The 18774-nt window shown below is 40.6% G+C and overlaps 1 protein-coding gene across 4 annotated transcripts in view; it reads left to right on the plus strand.

Annotated features, from left to right (window-relative positions):
* spire2 (spire-type actin nucleation factor 2) overlaps nucleotides 1-16691 on the plus strand; it is a 46656-nt gene extending 29965 nt beyond the window's left edge. For 3 of the 4 annotated variants that reach the window (XM_078258014.1, XM_078258012.1, XM_078258013.1), the window contains 7 exons: nucleotides 1461-1683; nucleotides 8222-8349; nucleotides 9572-9709; nucleotides 9828-9895; nucleotides 10706-10733; nucleotides 11920-12017; nucleotides 15192-16691. In XM_078258014.1, the coding sequence (XP_078114140.1) occupies nucleotides 1461-1683; nucleotides 8222-8349; nucleotides 9572-9709; nucleotides 9828-9895; nucleotides 10706-10733; nucleotides 11920-12017; nucleotides 15192-15612 (1104 nt within the window). In that variant the 3' untranslated portion in view covers nucleotides 15613-16691. Of the gene's footprint in view, nucleotides 1-1460; nucleotides 1684-8221; nucleotides 8350-9571; nucleotides 9710-9827; nucleotides 9896-10705; nucleotides 10734-11021; nucleotides 11057-11919; nucleotides 12018-15191 lie in introns of those variants that run through there. The other variant, XM_078258015.1, reaches the window with a different exon arrangement.
* The last annotated feature ends 2083 nt before the right edge of the window (nucleotides 16692-18774 follow it).

Here is an 18774-nt window from a genome sequence, read left to right on the forward strand (position 1 = left end):
TTTTTCAGACATTTCATTCTGTTCAAAAAAAATTGAGGAAATCGTATCGTGAACTTAAAATTGTAAGTTGAGTGTATCGTTACATCCCTATTAATTAATCAACTAATGTATTAATATTTATTTCTGATGTATGACTAGACACAGTGCTAAGCTGCATGTCAAAGTAACCCCCAGGTTCCCAGCTTTCAAATGCTGAGTACCACTCCTATGTGGAATCTACTGTTGACCTGCTATCAGCCCCTAAACATCCCCTGTCCCCCATCACTACCCCTCTAGAAAAAGGGGGTGGGATTTTAAGGGGTTAATAAATATCCTCCCAGGCCCAAATGAGCCACTTAAATTCTGCAAATATTTCTTGAAGGAGCAGCTGCTAAATATTGGATTTTCGATCCCCATCTTTTTAGGTCCCCTTTTATTTGGACAGGAAAATGATTTTAGGGTGTAAAATGATCCCTTGATTATTTACAGTGCCTGAGTAATACTGACTTTTTGCTTTACATTTCTGTATTTGCCAAGCTGATTGGGATTTTGAGGCTGTGTGTTTTTGAGGCTGCTGAGGCAAAAAGATTGCTGAACTAAAGTCTTAGTTTAGCAATCCAAGCAGACCTAGACTTTATGAAGTTAGGAAAACTGCTATTTTTGTGGTCAATCTATGAAATCTCCATGACTCAGACAACATATTGTCGCCCCTTTGATTGACTTTGAGGAAGCTAAGGAAGACTGAAAGTTCAGAGGAGTGTTTCATTAACCAAGATTACCAGTTAAACCAGGCTTGTTTTCAGGATATTGTTTCATAAAGGGGGCTAAAATAAGTCTGACTTAAAGGCACCCTGTGGACTTTCTTGTAAAGGAACAAAAACTGATGTTAGAATCCAGCGTTACTCAGCCAAATGCATTGTGTGGATCTTTGAGATCTGCTCTGCATCAACTCGATGAAAGTTTAATCCTGGTTCAGTTTGTTAGGTTCATTCAAAACAGGCTACGGTTTGCTTTAAAAACTAATATATCTTTTGCTACGTTTACACCTCCCATTCACACAGCCCCTAAACCGGAGACATTTAGAAACACTTCTGACCCGTTTTGGTTTGGAATCTGCGGGGTTGTGTTGCAGTCGCAACGGCCGCAAACGGAGACCTTTGGCAACACCGACACTGACGCCAACGTTTCTCCTCCTGATTGGGTCATGAATAGCTCTTCTACTGGAGCTAAAACACTTGGTACACGGAGATCACTTTTGGCTTAAAAAACCAAAACGTAGTCATGTAAATGTAGCCTAACAATACTCTACTACAATACTACTATTCTCCATTTGCAGCCCATTTTTTATCCTGTCGCCTTCTGTTCTTCACTTTACCTTTTCTTCATGTTCCTCCTTCACATATAACCCCTCCTAATGTTTCCCGCTGCCTTACTTTTACTGCATCTGCCCCCTGCATTCCCCCCCACCCCTCTCCTTGCAGGAAGAGGAGTCTCCAGACAGCGGGGAGCTGAGGAGGGCAGAGAGCTCCCCCACCCCTCTGAAAAGAGATCGCTCCTTCTCGGAGCACGACCTGGCCTTGCTCCGTGCCGAGATGCTTCCTTCGCTCTCTGAGTCGGCCCAGCTGGGCGGGGGGGTTAGGTTGAGGGGGGAGAGGCCTCGGTCCAGGACGCTGAGCGGCGCCGGGCCGCCTCCTAACCACAGAGGTCAGTGTGTGTAAATGGAGACTGACTATCCTTGGTTTATACTTCAGTTTATTTATTTTATTTTCAGGTTTATTTATCAGGGACAATGCACACTAATAATACATAAAAGTAAAATCTGCCAGAATTGGCCTGGAGGCCTGGTGGTAAGAGGTCACCCTAAAAATGAGGTAAAACAATTAAGCTATCAATAATACATACAGATTTTGCCCTATACAATACAAGTTGATTAGGCTAATGCTAAAAGACAGCAACATAAAAAACAAGAACAGTTTGATAAGATTAATTCTAGGGGTGCACCGATCCGATATTAAGATCAGATATCGGCCCCGATATTGACAAAATAGCTGGATTGGGGATCGGAAAAAATTAACAGATCCACGGGCCGATCCAGTTTTTATTTTTTTTCCTCCTCCGTCACAGCACTGGGACCCCTGTTAACTGTGTACCCTTCTCACTCATGGTAGTAACTTTATAACAACAATTAATAACCCACAACTAACTTTCTTTAAAAGGATAGAACACTATAGCACATAACAATTTGTGACTTAAACAGTTTCTAACACTAATCATTTTACATTTACAAATGTAGCTACACCGCCGAACGGCATGTTGGGTAACATTATAGCTGCTAGCTAGCCAGGTAGCATAGCAGTCTGTTAAGCTGGGAGAGTTTCCGGTCGCTACTGCACATTCGAGAACAGAACCAGAACAGCGTATGCTCAAGAGAGGAGCCGTCTGTTGTTGCAAGGTTTTTTGTTTCTAAAAAATCGGACAGAATTTAGCCACTATTGTTGCCCGTCGCTCTAACGTTACTTGGCCGTGCTAACGTGAAAGATTTGTCACTTCAAGCGTGCAGCGGAGAAATCCAGCTACGGTCCCGCTACAGACCGTTGAGAAAGACGGGTTCAGAGCAATGATTAAAACTCTGGATTTAAGATGCCTTGCCTCGCTGAAATACGTCTGCCAACCTACAAACATTATTCAAACAGCGAAGGAGGCCAAGACTGTATGGCTGCAGCCTGGAACTTCCCGTGTCATGCCATCCCGTCTCATGCCATCACGCCTGGTGCCTTCCCCGAGCTTCTACTTTTCAAAATAAAAGCTTGCATCTGGAATAAAATACTTTAAAATGCTTAAAAAAGATCTCTCTTACTTTTCAAAGTAAAAGCTTCCCCGAGCTTCTACTTTTCAAAGTAAAAGTTGCATCAACTATCATGCTAATGAATAAAATACTTTGTTTTTTTAACTAAACAGTAATGGCAATCATACAAATGAATAAAATACTTAAAAAAAAGAATATGTCTATAAGATAAATGCAGACTATCATACTGGTGAATAAAATACTTAAAAATATAACCCTATAACCCTAACCCTAACCCTAGGCTGACAGCGGAGCTACGTTCAGTCGCCCACTACAACCACACTACAACCACACTACAACCACACTACAACCTAACTGACCTGTGGCCAAGCTAGTGTTTATACAACTCTTCTGTTTTGAAAGGGAAACAATGTTAAAGTTGTTTGTATGTGTATTCGTTCGATTTGAGTTTATTTTACTACTTTGCAGTTTGCAGAAAAAAAAATAGTTTAGATTGTGTAACTGTTTGATGGATTCTCCTTCATATAACGTTATATAATGTTTATGAGCCACGCAAACCCTTTAGTAATCAAAGCTTTTAGTAAACATGATGATTTGTGATATTCTATGTACTCCTGACAGTAGAATAAGCCATTATAAACCTATATAAAGGCCCATTATTGTTATTTATTTAAATTTATTTTAAGAAGTTTGATTACATTCTATTTTCGATTTGAATGCACAGTTGTTGTTTTTTAAATAACAAATAAGAATTCAATACATTACATCTATATAGTATATAGTTATTTTGTCTTAGTTAGGAAAGTAATGTTTAGTTAGGAAAGTCTGGTGCCTTTAATCTCTTCCACATGGTGGAAGGAAGGTATAAGCTTAAGAAGGTATACAGTTTATTATTAATTCAACAACAGTATCGGATCGGTATCAGGTATCGACAGATACACAAAGCCCTGGCATCGGTATCTGTATCGGGACTAAAAAAGTCGGATCGGTGCATCCCTAATTAACTCACTCACTCACTCACTTACTCACAGGCAGAGCACAAAAACACAGAGGCAGGTCAGGAGAGACAAGATGGCAGCAGGTTTTAGGTTTACCACCCACGAGTAGCCCTAACTAAAAAAGCTGTTTGACTAAATGCACTTTTCCTTAACGGGACAGTGGCTTCACCTCTTGCTGCACTCCGTGTGGATCTGTCACCTTTATGAATGGAGTTTAATTGCTTCACACATTCATTCGATATTGTTTTTTGTCTCATCAAGAGTTTAAACCAGACATCAATAGTGGAAACCTTTTGAAAAAAACTACTACAGTGTGTATACCTCCTACAGAGGCTCAACATTCATTCATTCAAGAGTTATTTTCGAAAACATTAATCTGGATTTCCATAGAGAATCATGTTGATTTTTTGACCCTGGGAATAATTTTCAAGTTTAGTATTTAATTAAATCAGGATAAACCCCTTCAGATGTGTCATCTCATTTTCAAGGGGCCCCCACTAATGACCAATGAGTGAGTCAGCCTTTCTTTCTTTCACTCATTTTATTTTCTATTTCAGTTTTAAACAGGTAACGCGCCCGGTGTTACATTTAAAATAAAAAAAATGGTACATAATAAAGAAACTTAAACTCAAACAACTGCCAACCATACAAACACAATCAGACAAAAACGGGGGGACAACAACACAGACCACCATTTGACAACCACCATAACAGTGAGATGTTAAATGTGGACAAAACCTTTTATAATATGATATCATGAGTGAGTCACCCTAATTACCACACTCTGATATCAGACTTTTTTTTAATGTCGCGATATAGGTCTTAAATTTCATTCATCATGGTCTTAAAAAGGTCTGAAAAAGTCTAAAATTTGACTTGAAACCGTGACACCAAAAACCTGAGAAACAGAAAATGCAGTTGACGTTCTGGATACTGTCATTTTAAAATTAAAATTCTACTTTTGTTAATTGTTTCCCCAACCTTACTGAAGTTGATAGAAATGCCATCACTTTATGCATTGAGGAGGCACATTAAGGCTTTTCATCTTCCAAATGGGGTGTGTGATAAAAGGGCCCAAATATTCCAAGAAAAATAATTTTACTTAAAGAGTTGTGAGTAAAAATAAATAAATAATAATATAATATAATGTGTGTGTGTGTATATATATATATATATATATATATATATATATATATATATATATATATATATATATATATATATATATATATATATATATAAGTGAATCATAAATGAACACATGAGGGCACTATTGCAACTAAAAACATATCAGTTGTTCCAGTGTAATACAAGGTAACACCTGTGCTCTCCTACAGTACTTTCCTACTGTACATCTTATATATATAATATAATATATATATTTTTTAGTTAAAGGGATAGTTTGGATCTTTTTAAGTGTGGTTGTGTGAAGTACTTCTCTATAGTCAGTGTATCAGTAGTCTCGCATTGCCAGACCTTCCTCCACAGCGCTGCGGAGGCGCAATGTATGTCCATGGAGAGACTAACATTTATATAAAAAAACAAATTGGGGGTCTATGAGAAAATCTGGAAACCATTTGACCAATATATATATTTTAAAAGAGAGACACAGGAGTTATAAGGAGACCTAAAATTTAAATAAGTGGTGAACCCCAGAAGAGAAAAAGGACTGAGGCATGTCTTGGAGGGTGATAGCAAAAATGCATTTCTTATTTATTTTTGTATTTATGCGTATCATGGCTTTGCTGGAGGTGCCATTGTTCTGTACATGTGATACTGTCATATAATTAGCTTTTTTGTTTTTCTTGTTTTTTAGCTCCTATAGTGTAACCGATGTTGATAGAAGTTGTAATGTGCGAGTGCAAAGAATCAATAAAGAAATTGTTAAAAAAAACACATCGATATCAGTTTAAGTGTACGCTATATTTAGAATATTTTTACCGCTTTACTTTGCTGTCAGACAGCCCTTTTCTTTTGACACTACATTTTGTCAACCGCATCATTTTCGTATTCCTACACACGTTGAGTCTTCCCCTGCAGACGTTCTTCTTCCTGTATACTCTGGCTCATAATATCCTCTTGTGTCCAGAGTGAATGGGATTAAGTTGTCGCTGTTATAATCACTGGTTTTTTATTTGCTTTCTCTTCCATTAACCACGGAGAGTCTGACCTGCTGATCTGATCTGCAGTGCATTGCACAGTTTTGCTTATGTGTAGGAATATGGGAAAATGTATTGCCAAAGGTAAGGGGCTGTCTGACAGCAAGGTGAAGCGGTGAAAATATTCTAAATATAGCATACACTAATATAGTGTTTTTTGTGTCTAAAATCGGTCTAGTTGCTGCCCCCATTCACAGCGGTACATTGCTTAGCTTCGGTGTCAGTATTCCTGCCTGCTTCTCCAAAATGGGGGCGAGCCGACCGCCATCTACTGTAGCTAACACACTGACTATGGAGAAGTAGCTTCATACAACCCTAAAACACTGAACACCGAACTATCCATTTTAATCCCAACTACCTACTGCTGCAGCCCTTTTTAATTGGTTAAATTATCCTTTTTGGCTGAAAAAAGAAAGATCATCTGCTGTAGTGTTTGCTGCAGACTCTTGGCCCTCTGTGGCAGATGATTCACACTTGATGCTGTTTTCATTCTCCTCCCGCAGAAGGAGACACAGTGCCAGTTCTACTACAGCTCAGTCTGTGGGGATTTTGATTTTACATATAGTTTAGCCATAAACTGACATTAAACCCAAGTGCCCACAAACCGTTTATCTGAGTGCATTAAGATCATCGATATATTAGCCTAACACCCTTTTTAAAGTTCCCAGCTCCTCTGCCTTCAGGCCTGAAAGGAGAGCAGTCATGCATTAACTAGAAGGTCATGACAAACCCCAACAACTACTTCTATTCTTTCCATACCCCTTGTAACTATAGAATATCTATTCAATTGAAAGTAAAATGTTTTTAAAGCTTTCATTCCAAACAAAGAGGCAATAAAATGATTCACTTTTTGTGGAGACATATTGTTCCCACTGCCTCCAATCTATCCTCAGTTATACCTCAAGCACTAACCTCATTAAATTACTGTTACCTCACCGAAATAAGAGCTGAATAACGTGTCAGCTCATCGTGCTGAAGTCCTGACAGCCCTTGCTGACACGGAGTTGCCCGGTATTACATCTGCCTTACGAAGCTGTTGTGATGGATTCTAATCCAATATAAAAAAAATGTGCTGATAAAGTCTAACTGAGTGAAGGATGGGAGAAGCTAATGGCTTTGAATTGTGTGTTGCACATAAGCCACAGGGAGGATGTTATCCGTTTGATGGCTGTGATTCGTGCATTAGCAGCCTGGCCGTCCATATCCAGAGGTAATTGTTTGAAAAAACTTGATCTAAATCCATTCTCGGTCTCTAAATGGCTGAAAGCCGATCCACTCCACCGCTGCCTGCCACAAGCCTTAGACAATAAGAATTAGGGCTGCACGATGTGAGGAAAATATGCAATAACGCTGTTGAATATTAGGTATTATTTGCGATAAATAAACAGATATGCAAACGTACTCACTTCTGCATTTCTGCTGCTTTCAGTGTTCTGCCTAAATACAACACATTGTTAAATTTAAAACATTTGAAAGGAAATAATTTCCAACATTCTTTTATTGAACATTGAATTAAATATGAACGGCGCCACTTAAAAAAGTGACTCTTACATTTTAAAGTGCAGTTTTCTACTGATATTTTCTTTCAACTAACATCTCTGAGTGTCTTTTGCGATGTGTTTACTGTGCCAGTTGATATCGCGATGACGATAAAAAAAACGACATATTGTGCAGCCCTAATAAGAATAATGGATTGTATTATGTAGTAACTTGGCTCTGCCAACAGGGGACTCTCCAGCCTTAACCCAATGTGAGGACGTAAAGCCTGTAAGCCCCGGCTGTCACTGGCAGCTGATCCAAATTATATGTACTGCTGATGTTTACCGGCCTTCCTCGCTGCCTGTTTACATTCCATTAGAGCCAAATTGACACCTTCCATTTGCAGGGATCGAAGAGGCACCCAGTTCCAGCTGTGTGTGGTCTACTTTTAACCCCCTCCCGCCATCAGTTAACTGAGCCTCTCCTGAGCTCCCTTTTTATAGACCAGCGGCTGAGCACACCTCTCACTGGGATCTACGTTACAGATGCAGCAGCATGGGCTGAATCACTCCACTGAAGTCCGATGAATAATACATGACAGTGGTAGAGTCCATCGACAAGCACTCCGACGGGCTGAGATCTGAGACGGAGCGGAGTGAAAGAGGCTGATCTGTAATTCATGGACTTGTTAGACTGGGATTTGTGTCACCATTTGATCTGGTCGTCTTTAGTTCCCCCTGTCAAACTCTCATTATTTCCACTCTGTCTCTTTCACTTTTCATCCATCCCCCCCCCCCCAGCCTCTCTCCCAGTTCACGGCTGGCTGCCGCCCTCACCGGCCCGCCTGTCTCTGAGTTCAGTGGACGAGACCACAGAGGGATCAGAGGCGCCGTCTGCCTCCAGAGCTGGAGACGAGCACCAGTGGATGGTGAGTTGGAATCGCAGTCCTTTGCTTCTATTACTGAGTCCTTAACGGTCCCATGTCTTCGATTATATAGTAGGTCAAGGTGATATATAAATACGGCGAAGTATTAAAACGCTCAAACCACAGACAAATGCACACAGCTTGTATTCAGAAACGGTGCCTTTTAAATGAGCCGTCAGGACTTGTGTACGGTTGTGATGTCACAACTATAATATATACCGAAAATAGATAGAAATAGTGCTAGGCGATATGGAAAAATATCACGATACGTTTGACCAAATACCTCAATGTCGATATTGCGGAGATATTGTAGGGTTGACTATTGGTGCTTTCACAAAATATTAACACAATGAGCTTTTTGATAAATAATTATCAGTTATGTGGACATAATGACTAAATGGGTAAATGCAAATAATAGAACAGCTGGAACGGTCTGGTAAGTTCAGAAAATGACATCACTTTACTGTAATGCAGCCTTTAAAACCAGGAAAAGATAGGACTTATGCCATATTAGGATATTACTATATCCAAAATCTAAGACGATATCTAGTCTCATATATCGATATAATATCAATATATTGCCCTGCCCTAGGTAGAAAGTGCAGCTACAGTGCTGTTACAGTGTTACAGTCATTCCCCGGCTGCAATGACGGTTAAGAGAGCGGCGATATTAAAGACCATTAACAATCCAGCAGACACAGAGAAACATCAGCATTCATTTGTGCAGCCATGTGTTTATGAAGTCGCTTATTATTGCTATCCATTTCTTAACCGTCGAAATTCTGTGTTAAATATATGCAGTGCAGGGGGCGCCCTGGCAGCACACTTGGTAGAGCGTGCGCCCAATGTACCAAGGCTCAGTCCTTACCGCAGTGGCCAAGGGTTCGATTCTGATCTGCGGCCCTTTGCTGCATGTCTTATCCCTCTCTCTCTCCCCCTTTCCTGGCTACAGCTGTCCTATCAATTAGAGGCCAAAATGCCCAAAAAAATGATCTTCAAAAAAATATATAGATGCAGTGCAGGGTAGAATGTCCTCAAAAACGCTTACAGTGGAACAAATAAAGTAGTGTTCATAACAAAGAGACTCGTTTTTGCAATGTTGGTGTGACATAATGTCACATAACTGTTATTTGACATCTATCAATCTACTGCTCACTATAGAGTGAACTATTGAGTGGACTGACTGACGAATCTCCTCTCTTCTTCTGCTGTCGGCTGTGTTCAGGAGGAGTTCAGCCACCCTGTGGAGAGTCTCGCGTTGACAGTGGATGAGGTCATCAACGTGCGCAGAGTGCTAGTCAAAGCAGAGATGGAGAAGTTTCTTCAGAGCAAAGAGCTCTACAGTAACCTGAAGAGAGGCAGGGTAACGGAGTGGAACTTCTCTTGTTGCTATTTGTCACTGTGTAACAGTACTGTGTACAGTAAATGGACTCAATTTTGTGTGTGTGTGTGTGTGTGTGTGTGTGTGTGTGTGTGTTCAGGTTTGCTGCTGCTGCAAAGTAAAATTCCCTCTCTTCTCATGGCCATCTACCTGCTTACTGTGTAAAAGGTATCAGAGAAAACTTATCCTATCACCTGTTAAGGATTCTTGAAATGTTTAATCCACACTTTAAATGCTACATGATGTTTGTTCCAGGGCCATAGCCAATATTTTAGGTAATACTGGGGTCAAAAGTAAAAAAACAAAAGTCTGTGTTTTGTGTCTAAGTGACTGATTGGAACAACAATTTTTGACGTTGGTTCAGGAATACACGTGAAAATATGTTGGCTCTATACACGCTAAAAGCACTGATTATTTAAATGGAGTCTGGTGGGTTTAGCGTTAGTGACCTCAGAGCTGTTTCTGGTTAAACAGAAAGGTCTCAAAGAGGTTTTAAAGGTCTATCTCTGTAGGGATCATTTCCATAATGTTGTCAGACACTTAGAATAATAATCTGAGTCTGTCAGCGGCAAAAACAGAACTTTTAGTGGACCAAACTGACAATGCACATTTGCCCTACAGGGTTACATTGCAGCCCGGTCTATGGCTGTCGGTTACAGCGTTCACTCTTAATACTGAACTAATTTTAAAGATTGTTGTTCCCATCAGTCACTTAGACACAAAAAACATAGTAAAATAGGGTCCAGGATGAAAAAAAGAAACAGTAGTTACCCTTTAAGCTATGGTGGTCTAAAATCACGACAAGGCATTATTTTAATAGTGAAGCTAATTATTATTAGTGGAAATGATCAACAGCCCAGTTAACCCCTGCCGATTTATCTTGGTCATTTTATGATACAAGCTAGGAAACATCTTACTTCTTATCCGTTTGACATTCAGGAATACAGGTGTATTGATTCCTACTTGGTTCTCTTACAGATCTGTCTGCAGCTCCTGCAGTGCAAAGGTAACCTTAAGAACTTATAGTATGTGTTAGTGATGGCAATCAAATGTTTTTAGCTGTATGGTTCTGTGCTTATTTGGCTATGTAATTGCTTTGCAAAATTGTATATTGTACCACTTAACACATTATTTTAGTTTGTCAAGTCAATCAATTTTATTTGTCACATGAAATCGTACAAGGTGCAATTCCAGTGAAATGTAATCCCAGTACATTGTTTAGTGAAGCGGCTGGTATTTCTGTTGACGTCATTTCTTCTGTTGTTCTTTTGTCGGTTTTGATCTGTTGCCTCAGTCCCAGCCCGTGTTGGATGTCTGGTTCTGTGCTCTGTAGGTTTGAAATTTAGGCTGTTTGGAGTTTGTGTGTTTTTTTTGTTTTTTTTTGTGGTTATAAATGATGTGTGTGCTTTGTTGGGGTGCTGTGACTCATTTGTGTTTTGTAACATTATTTTAGTTGAAATACAGAGACTTTCCTCCCCCCCAAAAACGACCCCATAGGTCATTTGTCCAAGCCGTTTATAACGACCCATATTTACGTTTATTGTGGTGGCGAGCTCTAGTTGCCGTAGTCAGGTGACATAGTATAAAGGGCTACAAAGTCCGCGTAGGGAGCAACCCTGTCACTGCCCGATCTGTACCTGAAACTCGATTTGTTCTATACGTCGTATATCCTAGTCTTTACCTAGGTACTGCACATGTGCGCCTCCCAACAAAAATATGGTGTTGTTTGAAAATGAAACCATGTACAGTAAACCTATTCTGGTACAAACTCTAAATACAATTATGAACCTAATAAATGAGCATAACATGAGGTCCTTTAAACTGTAACCATTACGTTTAGTTATGAGGACATGTGACCTCCTACCACCGGTAGGGGTACTAATTTAGAAAACACTCCTGCGAGTCATATTAGAGGTTAGGAACAATGACCAATGTGGTCGTATGGGTTGGAGGACTGTGTTTGATTAGATTATGTTCATTTGTGACTGTGGGATTAGTGTGACAGCTAATTGTCATGGTTAGTTGCTGTGTAAGTGTGGCGTTCTTTAGTTTTTGTGTATTTTGAATCAATCGGCTGCACTTGGAGACTCTCTAAATACTTTATTAAAGCCTGTTGTGTCTCCTCACAATAAAGCTCTCTTTCTCTTCTCTTTTCTCTTTCTCATTGTTTTCCTCTTGTGCCTCTGCTCCAGATGAAGATTCCCTCGAAGAAGATGGCCCATATTCCTGTGTACACTGTAGGCTTCCACAGCGCCCCAAAGAGCCATGGACACAAAAGCCAAGTCTATAAGTGAGTCTGCGTTTATCTATAGACCCACCACAGAGAGTGTAAAGGCTCAATTATACTGTACTCCCAAACAGACAGCTGCGGATACCGCGGACGCATAGTAGTTCTATTTATACTATCCGCTTGGAGGCTTTTTGGTTTTTGGCCCCTTTTTTGAAGAAACAACTCACACATCCAAAACTTATTCTGTGCAGGTGCATTGGAAAATAACATAAACTTGATTTTTGGCCCCTAAAATCTTTGAAATGAAATAATCTAACTACCTTTGTTTGAACTGGCCACACCCTGTGACATATGCAACCTGTGACGAGGGGTCGCATAGCGTAATTTTAAGAAATATCGCAATCTAAGCGCCAATTTGTCACAAGGTTTATTGATCACATTCATACTCCTCAGAAGTGCCACCCTATGCATTTTGGACTCTCCATTGGTCCAAAATGGTGCCACCATTTTTCAATTTCAATATTTCAATATTTCAGACATCATGGGCCCTATCTTATAAAAATAAAAATTCCTATAAAAATATGACCTTGTTTACACAACATTTCCATGAATCATGGATGTGTTGATGACATAAATGAGGAAAGATTAGAGGACTTAAGGAGATGTGATGTTGAACTGCATGTGCCGATGCGTCGGGCGCAAGAGTCATTTATCCCGCCGGTATAATAGCAACAGCGCCCGAGATCCGCCCACAAAGCTACTTGCGTTTCAAATCGTTAAAATATATATCTCATAATCTAATAGACAAACTAGCATGTGCTGTGTCTAACATCAGCATGTTCAAACCAGCTGATGGTTTTGCTGCGATTCAGCTGTTCAAGTCTCCAGAGGCTGGTTTTAGAACGTAAAAGACGTCGCCTGTTTCAACAGCCAATAGAGAAGTCAGCTATAAACTACTCAAGCATCTCACTATCACTAACGTTATCCACATTCATATTTAGACACAACAAATGATATATCCAGCTACAAAAAAGCCTAAAAGTCAGAAGTTAGAATGGAAGTGCAAAGAGGCGTTGTTATGGAGATGATCCACCGTCTCATCTCGTCTCATTGGTGTGAACTGGCAGCTTTCAGAACGCTGCAGATCGGCTCGTTGCAAGAAGTTGCAAGTTTCAACTCCTCTCATCGTGAATTTTTGGTCTAAACTGGGCTTTAGACAAATGACAATTTGACCTGATGATGGTGCTAGCTTTAAAAATCCGCTCTGCGCTCACCATTGTTTTGTCATACACTGTATAGAGACAGAGCGCATTTAAGTTTCCCCCCCACCGGAGGGGAAAAGAACTCGCCACACGTTATATATTGCTTTAAAATGACAGCTCCAAGCAAAGATGTCTTATTTTGTTAAATGGCTTTTGCCTCGATGACTCTCTCCTCGCTTCTCTTCCTCGACTCCTCGGCTCCAATCTCCTGTGGGCGGGACTAAGGCTGCATCTCATAACCCTTATTTGATAGCTCCTCGACTCCTCAGTCCTCGGCTGAATTTAAGGGTTATGAGATGCATAGTCTCGCTTCCACACAGCATTCCCGGGATGGGACAAATACGTGCTCTGGTTTATTGGCATTTCTTTAAGTCATTAAGCTCCAGACGGAGCCACGGTGTCTCTGCTAAATAGTCTCAGGAAGGAACTTATTTTGGTGGAACATGTGGACGTTCAGAAGTAGTTTTAGTCGTGCAACAGAAAACTCAGATTGGACAGATAGTCTAGCTAGCTGTCTGGATTTACCCTGCAGAGATCTGAGGAGCAGTTAACCATAGTTCTCACAAATCCACCAGAGGTTAGAACACCAACGCAGAGACAGAGGAAGGTGACGGGACATCCAGCCAAATTTCCGGCAGCAATGGCGCAACCCCGGAAGTGGAAGGTCATGGATATAGACTATGAGATGCACTGTCTGACGTGAGGAGGGGAGGCGAGGAAAGGAATCGGGGATGTACAATCTGCTACAGTCTGCCCCTCCGCCAAGCCACTGATTGCTAACCTTCACCAACCTAAGCACAAACAGCCTCTGTGCTTACCTCAACCAATAGCAGATTTCCTACTCAATCCCCTCCCCCCCATCCTTTTGTTATATAATCAGTTCAGTGCCTCTTCTGAGGCCTCTAAGCGGCCATTACGTAATTACCCAGCTGTCATTAATATCCTCACTCCTTGTGCCTGTGTGAAGACAGACAAGGAAATGAGAGTAAGAGATGGACGGAAAGAGGGATGAAGTGAAAGCGCAAGACAATGAGTTAGAGTGAGAGTACTGTATGCAGGCATGGTGACACCTTTCATCAGCACCGGGCCGCACAGCTATCAGGACAGAAATAGTAGGATTTATTAACTGCAAATGTTAGCCTTATTTTAATCAGAAAAGATGACCTTAATCTTTTCGTTAGTGACTGTGCTGGTTCCATCTTTCTTTTCATTTGTTGCACAATTGATCGTGTTGTGTGTTCATGTTAAATAAGCTTCGAAATGCAAACAAGAAAATAGTCTAGCTTTATTTTTTTCCAGCTGCTCAGCTGAGTGACTGTGAGAAATTACAGTTACAGTATGTGTTTATCTTTTTGACAGTCAATCATAATGTATTCACTTTTTAAAATGCTGCCACAAAAAGATATTAACCTTCATGTTGTCCTCGGGTCAAACTTGACTCATTTTTAAAGTTTTTTTATACCAGAAAATATGGGACGTCGAAATAAGCGCAAGAAATGTAAAAAAACAACAACAAACAAATGACAGAATGTCTGGAAAAGCAACAAATAATGAAAAAGAAGTCAAAAACACCGCAACCTTACGTCAAAAACTTTGGAAAAAGGGCACAAAACGTCAGAAAAATCACCAAAAACATTGAAGAAGTGAGAAAATCTTTGGAAAAAGTGATATAAATGTTGAAAACGTTAAAAAAAAAAAAAAAAACACACAAATATGGTTGACGGTAACATAACACAAGCGTTAAATTATAAGTGTCACAATATACTCAGTGAACAAGAGCACAGAGTGTGACTGTACTATTGGTTCCATACTAAGATTTAGGACAGACTAAAAAAATGACACATACTGTTTTAGCTACTAAATGGCACGTTAGTGTGGAATATAGGACGCAGCCTATTACATTAACTATGCTCCACCTTTGTATTGATATAAAATGAGAAACCTTTTTCCAATCCTTGCTGTCCCTCTGCAGGTCCCTGCGCAGCTTATCCCGCCGCTCAGTGGAGGAGGAGTTCCCCCACCTGTATGCCCACGGCTGCACGCTGCGTGACATCTGCGCCGAATGCACCAAATTCGTCGCAGACGTCATTTCTTCCAGCCGCCGGAGTCTGGACATCCTCAACAACACTCCCAAGAGGGAGGCCAAAGCTGCTGCTGCTGCTGCCCCTCAGAGACCACAGCTGCAACACCAATCACACCTCGACACTTGCCCTGATCCACATTCTCCCCAACCTCACCCTCAGTGTCACCCTCCACCTCACCCACAGTCACAGTGTCACCCCCAGCTCCCTCCCCAGTCCCATCAGCAGCAGCAACAGCAGCGGCTTCATGCGTCATCGCCGTCTCATTCGCTGCAGTTCCACACCAAGACTATCAACAATGCGAACCAATGAGTAGAATGACTTTTTATCCCTTTCTGCCCACACACACACACACACACACACACACACACACACACACACACACACACACTCATAATGAGTTGTGCTCCTGCACTACACTGTGTACACACACAGAGAAAGTAGGGTTCTTTAAGGGTTCACGTGGTGTATGCACATCAGCAATAGCCATGAAATTGGTTCAAATAAATATTAATACATAATCCAGGGAGGGTCTTTAAATATTGTTGGTGCTGGGTTGGAGCTTTAATTGCGTTATTTAATTGTTATGCTGATATACAGTATAAACCTAAAGATTGTTTCCCCCTGGAGCTGTATAGAACCCTTCTAGCAACTCTAACCACCATCCCCTCACCATCCAATTCCTAACTACATCATCTTCCATATCTCACCATCTCACCCAGCAGATGTGCTCACACGCACACACACACCCCCCCCCTATACTTTATAGGTTTGAGTAAGAAGCAGTTCTGTCTGTATCTGCCTTATCTCCGCTCCCTGATGCTCACAGCTGCTGGGAGGCAAGCATCTGGGAGGCGAGGACAGACGAGGGGAAGTACCGGTGGTTATGGGAGTAAACACTGAGAGAGAAGAAGGCGGAGGTGGTGTTGGGTGCTGGTAGTTTGAGGACAGAAGCTGCGCAGCAAAGAGTCAACATGTAACCCTAGCATTTTAGCTCTCTGTGGTTGCCTTGTTCTTGTCATGAATGTAACATAGGACACAGAAACCGAATTGTAAAATGATAAGCTTGTACACACAGCATAATGACATTTATTTTGAATCATCCAAAAAGGGATTTTTAATGAGTGGCTGCTGCATAACGAGGCTTCTTTTGCATTTTAGACGTGCTTATAAAGTCCCAGGTACAGCTGGATGACGTATGACAGCGGCGACACTGTGAATGTATCGGTGGTGAAGCTACAGACTGACGCAGCATGATGATGATGATGTTGATGTCAAGCGAGCAGATGAAACTCCCGCCTCTCTCACTCCCCATGGACGCTTGCAATCTGCTCTGGTTTTGTAAACACTAAGTAAACCTCAACTGCAATAAAATCTAATGACAAACACGACCAAGTGCTCTGTCTGGGTTTTACTGTTCACTTGTGCATGATGTGTTTAGCCACATAACAGCATAAATGGTCACAGAGTGCACTTCATAAATAAATGGAATAAATGTTTCTTTCTTGGGAGAAAAATCCCATTGGTAAAGATTAAATATGCAAAAGTAATAGCCAATGAATCCACTCTTGTAGGGTGATTAAAAGAGCATTTTGTTGGTACATACAAAACCATTTTTAATCAAAGGCCTGAACACAACTTTTAAATTACTCTTACCTCATCTGAGGAACCTTATTCTTTTACCAGGATTTACCCTTACTGCACAAAATATGACCATTATGATGTGTTGTACAAAGGGCAATGTGCAGTTTTGTTGGCTAGTGGCAGTCTCTCCATGCAACATGAGCATGTCTATGCAGAGTGATGCAACAGTCTGTGTACTTTATGTCCGTATGTGTGTACTATGTTGTGTCGAATTCTTAAAAGAGCAGATATTGTTTGTCCAAGAAAAATGTCCTTTGGGACAATAAAAAAGTCTTAACAACTACAATAGATAGAGGAACTGAGCAGGGACGTTGTCTTGATTAGTTATTTGAACTAGATATTTATACAAAACATATAGGTCCTTAATGTGCAGCAGATTAATTACATCCATCTATTTCCCTCTGTTCTTTAGTGTTGAACTTGGAAGTGAAAGTCAAATTCTCAACATCTTTATGATGCACTTCCTGTCGGCACATGCCTAAAAAATTTAGGAAACAGTCCCCAAAGTGGGGCCCCTGCCATCCACAATCTCTCATACCCTTTTTCCATCAAGATAAAGTTTTTAAACGTGGGAAAACTTGCTTAAAATAGGTGATAGACTCCTATCCCATTGCCAGTAGAATGTGCCAGAAAACAGGGTCAGTAAACAGCGGTGGTTACTTCTGTTTATTATCTTTTACTTATTCAGTCTCTCTTTTAACCATTGTGTTGTCCTCCCGGGTCAAAACTGAAAGTCAAAACATTTTGGATGGTTTTTTCAATATAAAAAATATTTTTATCGCCTTGTTAGACGCTTTTTTCAAAGCTTTTTTTCTGATGTTTTCCAGGCTTTCAATGCCAAAACACATGGCAGGAAGTAAAATAAAACATGACGCAGGAGAAACAGAGGCTGATCTCATCATCCTCATTTGATAGCTCCTCGGTCCTCGGCTGAACCGGAGGTGGTTCTGTGAGGGATCACCGAGGAGCTATGAGCGAGGATACATGAGCGCAGCATTGCGGGTAGCCGTGCTATGGGACATACCCAAACTACAAAGTACAACAGCAAACTCAAGCATGAGACATACACATGGATAGAACAAGGAAAACCAGAGAACACAGAAAGAACACTGGTAACACAGAGCCATGAACAAACGGAAACATTAACATTGACACACAGGGAATGAATAGACAACATAAAACAGGAAACAGTGGGAACAATACTACAAGGACTGATAACACAAAGACACAAAGCAGGTGTCTACAGAGACACACCAGGTGGTAAACAACAAGGAAACAGAGAATGAATTACTAAACTAAACAGGACAAATCACAACAGAAAACCACAACCATGAGAGAAAACTAAGTTCAGAGGTCTGTAACCAGGCTAATGGGATTAAGATTTATAACTCCTGTTTTATTTCATTTTATGAGCCTGTCCAGTGAACACACATTAGGTTTTCCATTACTCAACTCATCAAGTTGTTTGAACAAGACAAGGAAACCAGTAATGTTCTGCTGAACAAACCCAGTTGTCACGTATTAGGGTCAGCTAGCTCAAAATAATGCAGTGTAATATAACAGTAAAACAACAGTTAATCCTTCCAAATGTTCAGTTTTAGAGAGATGTTGATTCAAACTACAGTATGTGGTCATGCAGGAGGCTGCAGTTTGTGGTGCTGCTTAATTGTATAGATTTAAACTGACCAGTCTAATCTCTTTATAGATAGACAGAGCTTTAACAACATGACGGTTGCAGCAGCTGAGTTCTTTTCATTGAAAATGAACCCTAATGTTGTCCAATTTGACCGGTTTTCAAGACAATTCTTCAGAAAATAGTTTTGCTCTTTT

The sequence above is a fragment of the Sander vitreus genome, chromosome 8 (assembly GCF_031162955.1).
Source record: "Sander vitreus isolate 19-12246 chromosome 8, sanVit1, whole genome shotgun sequence".
NCBI classification, from domain to species: domain Eukaryota; kingdom Metazoa; phylum Chordata; class Actinopteri; order Perciformes; family Percidae; genus Sander; species Sander vitreus.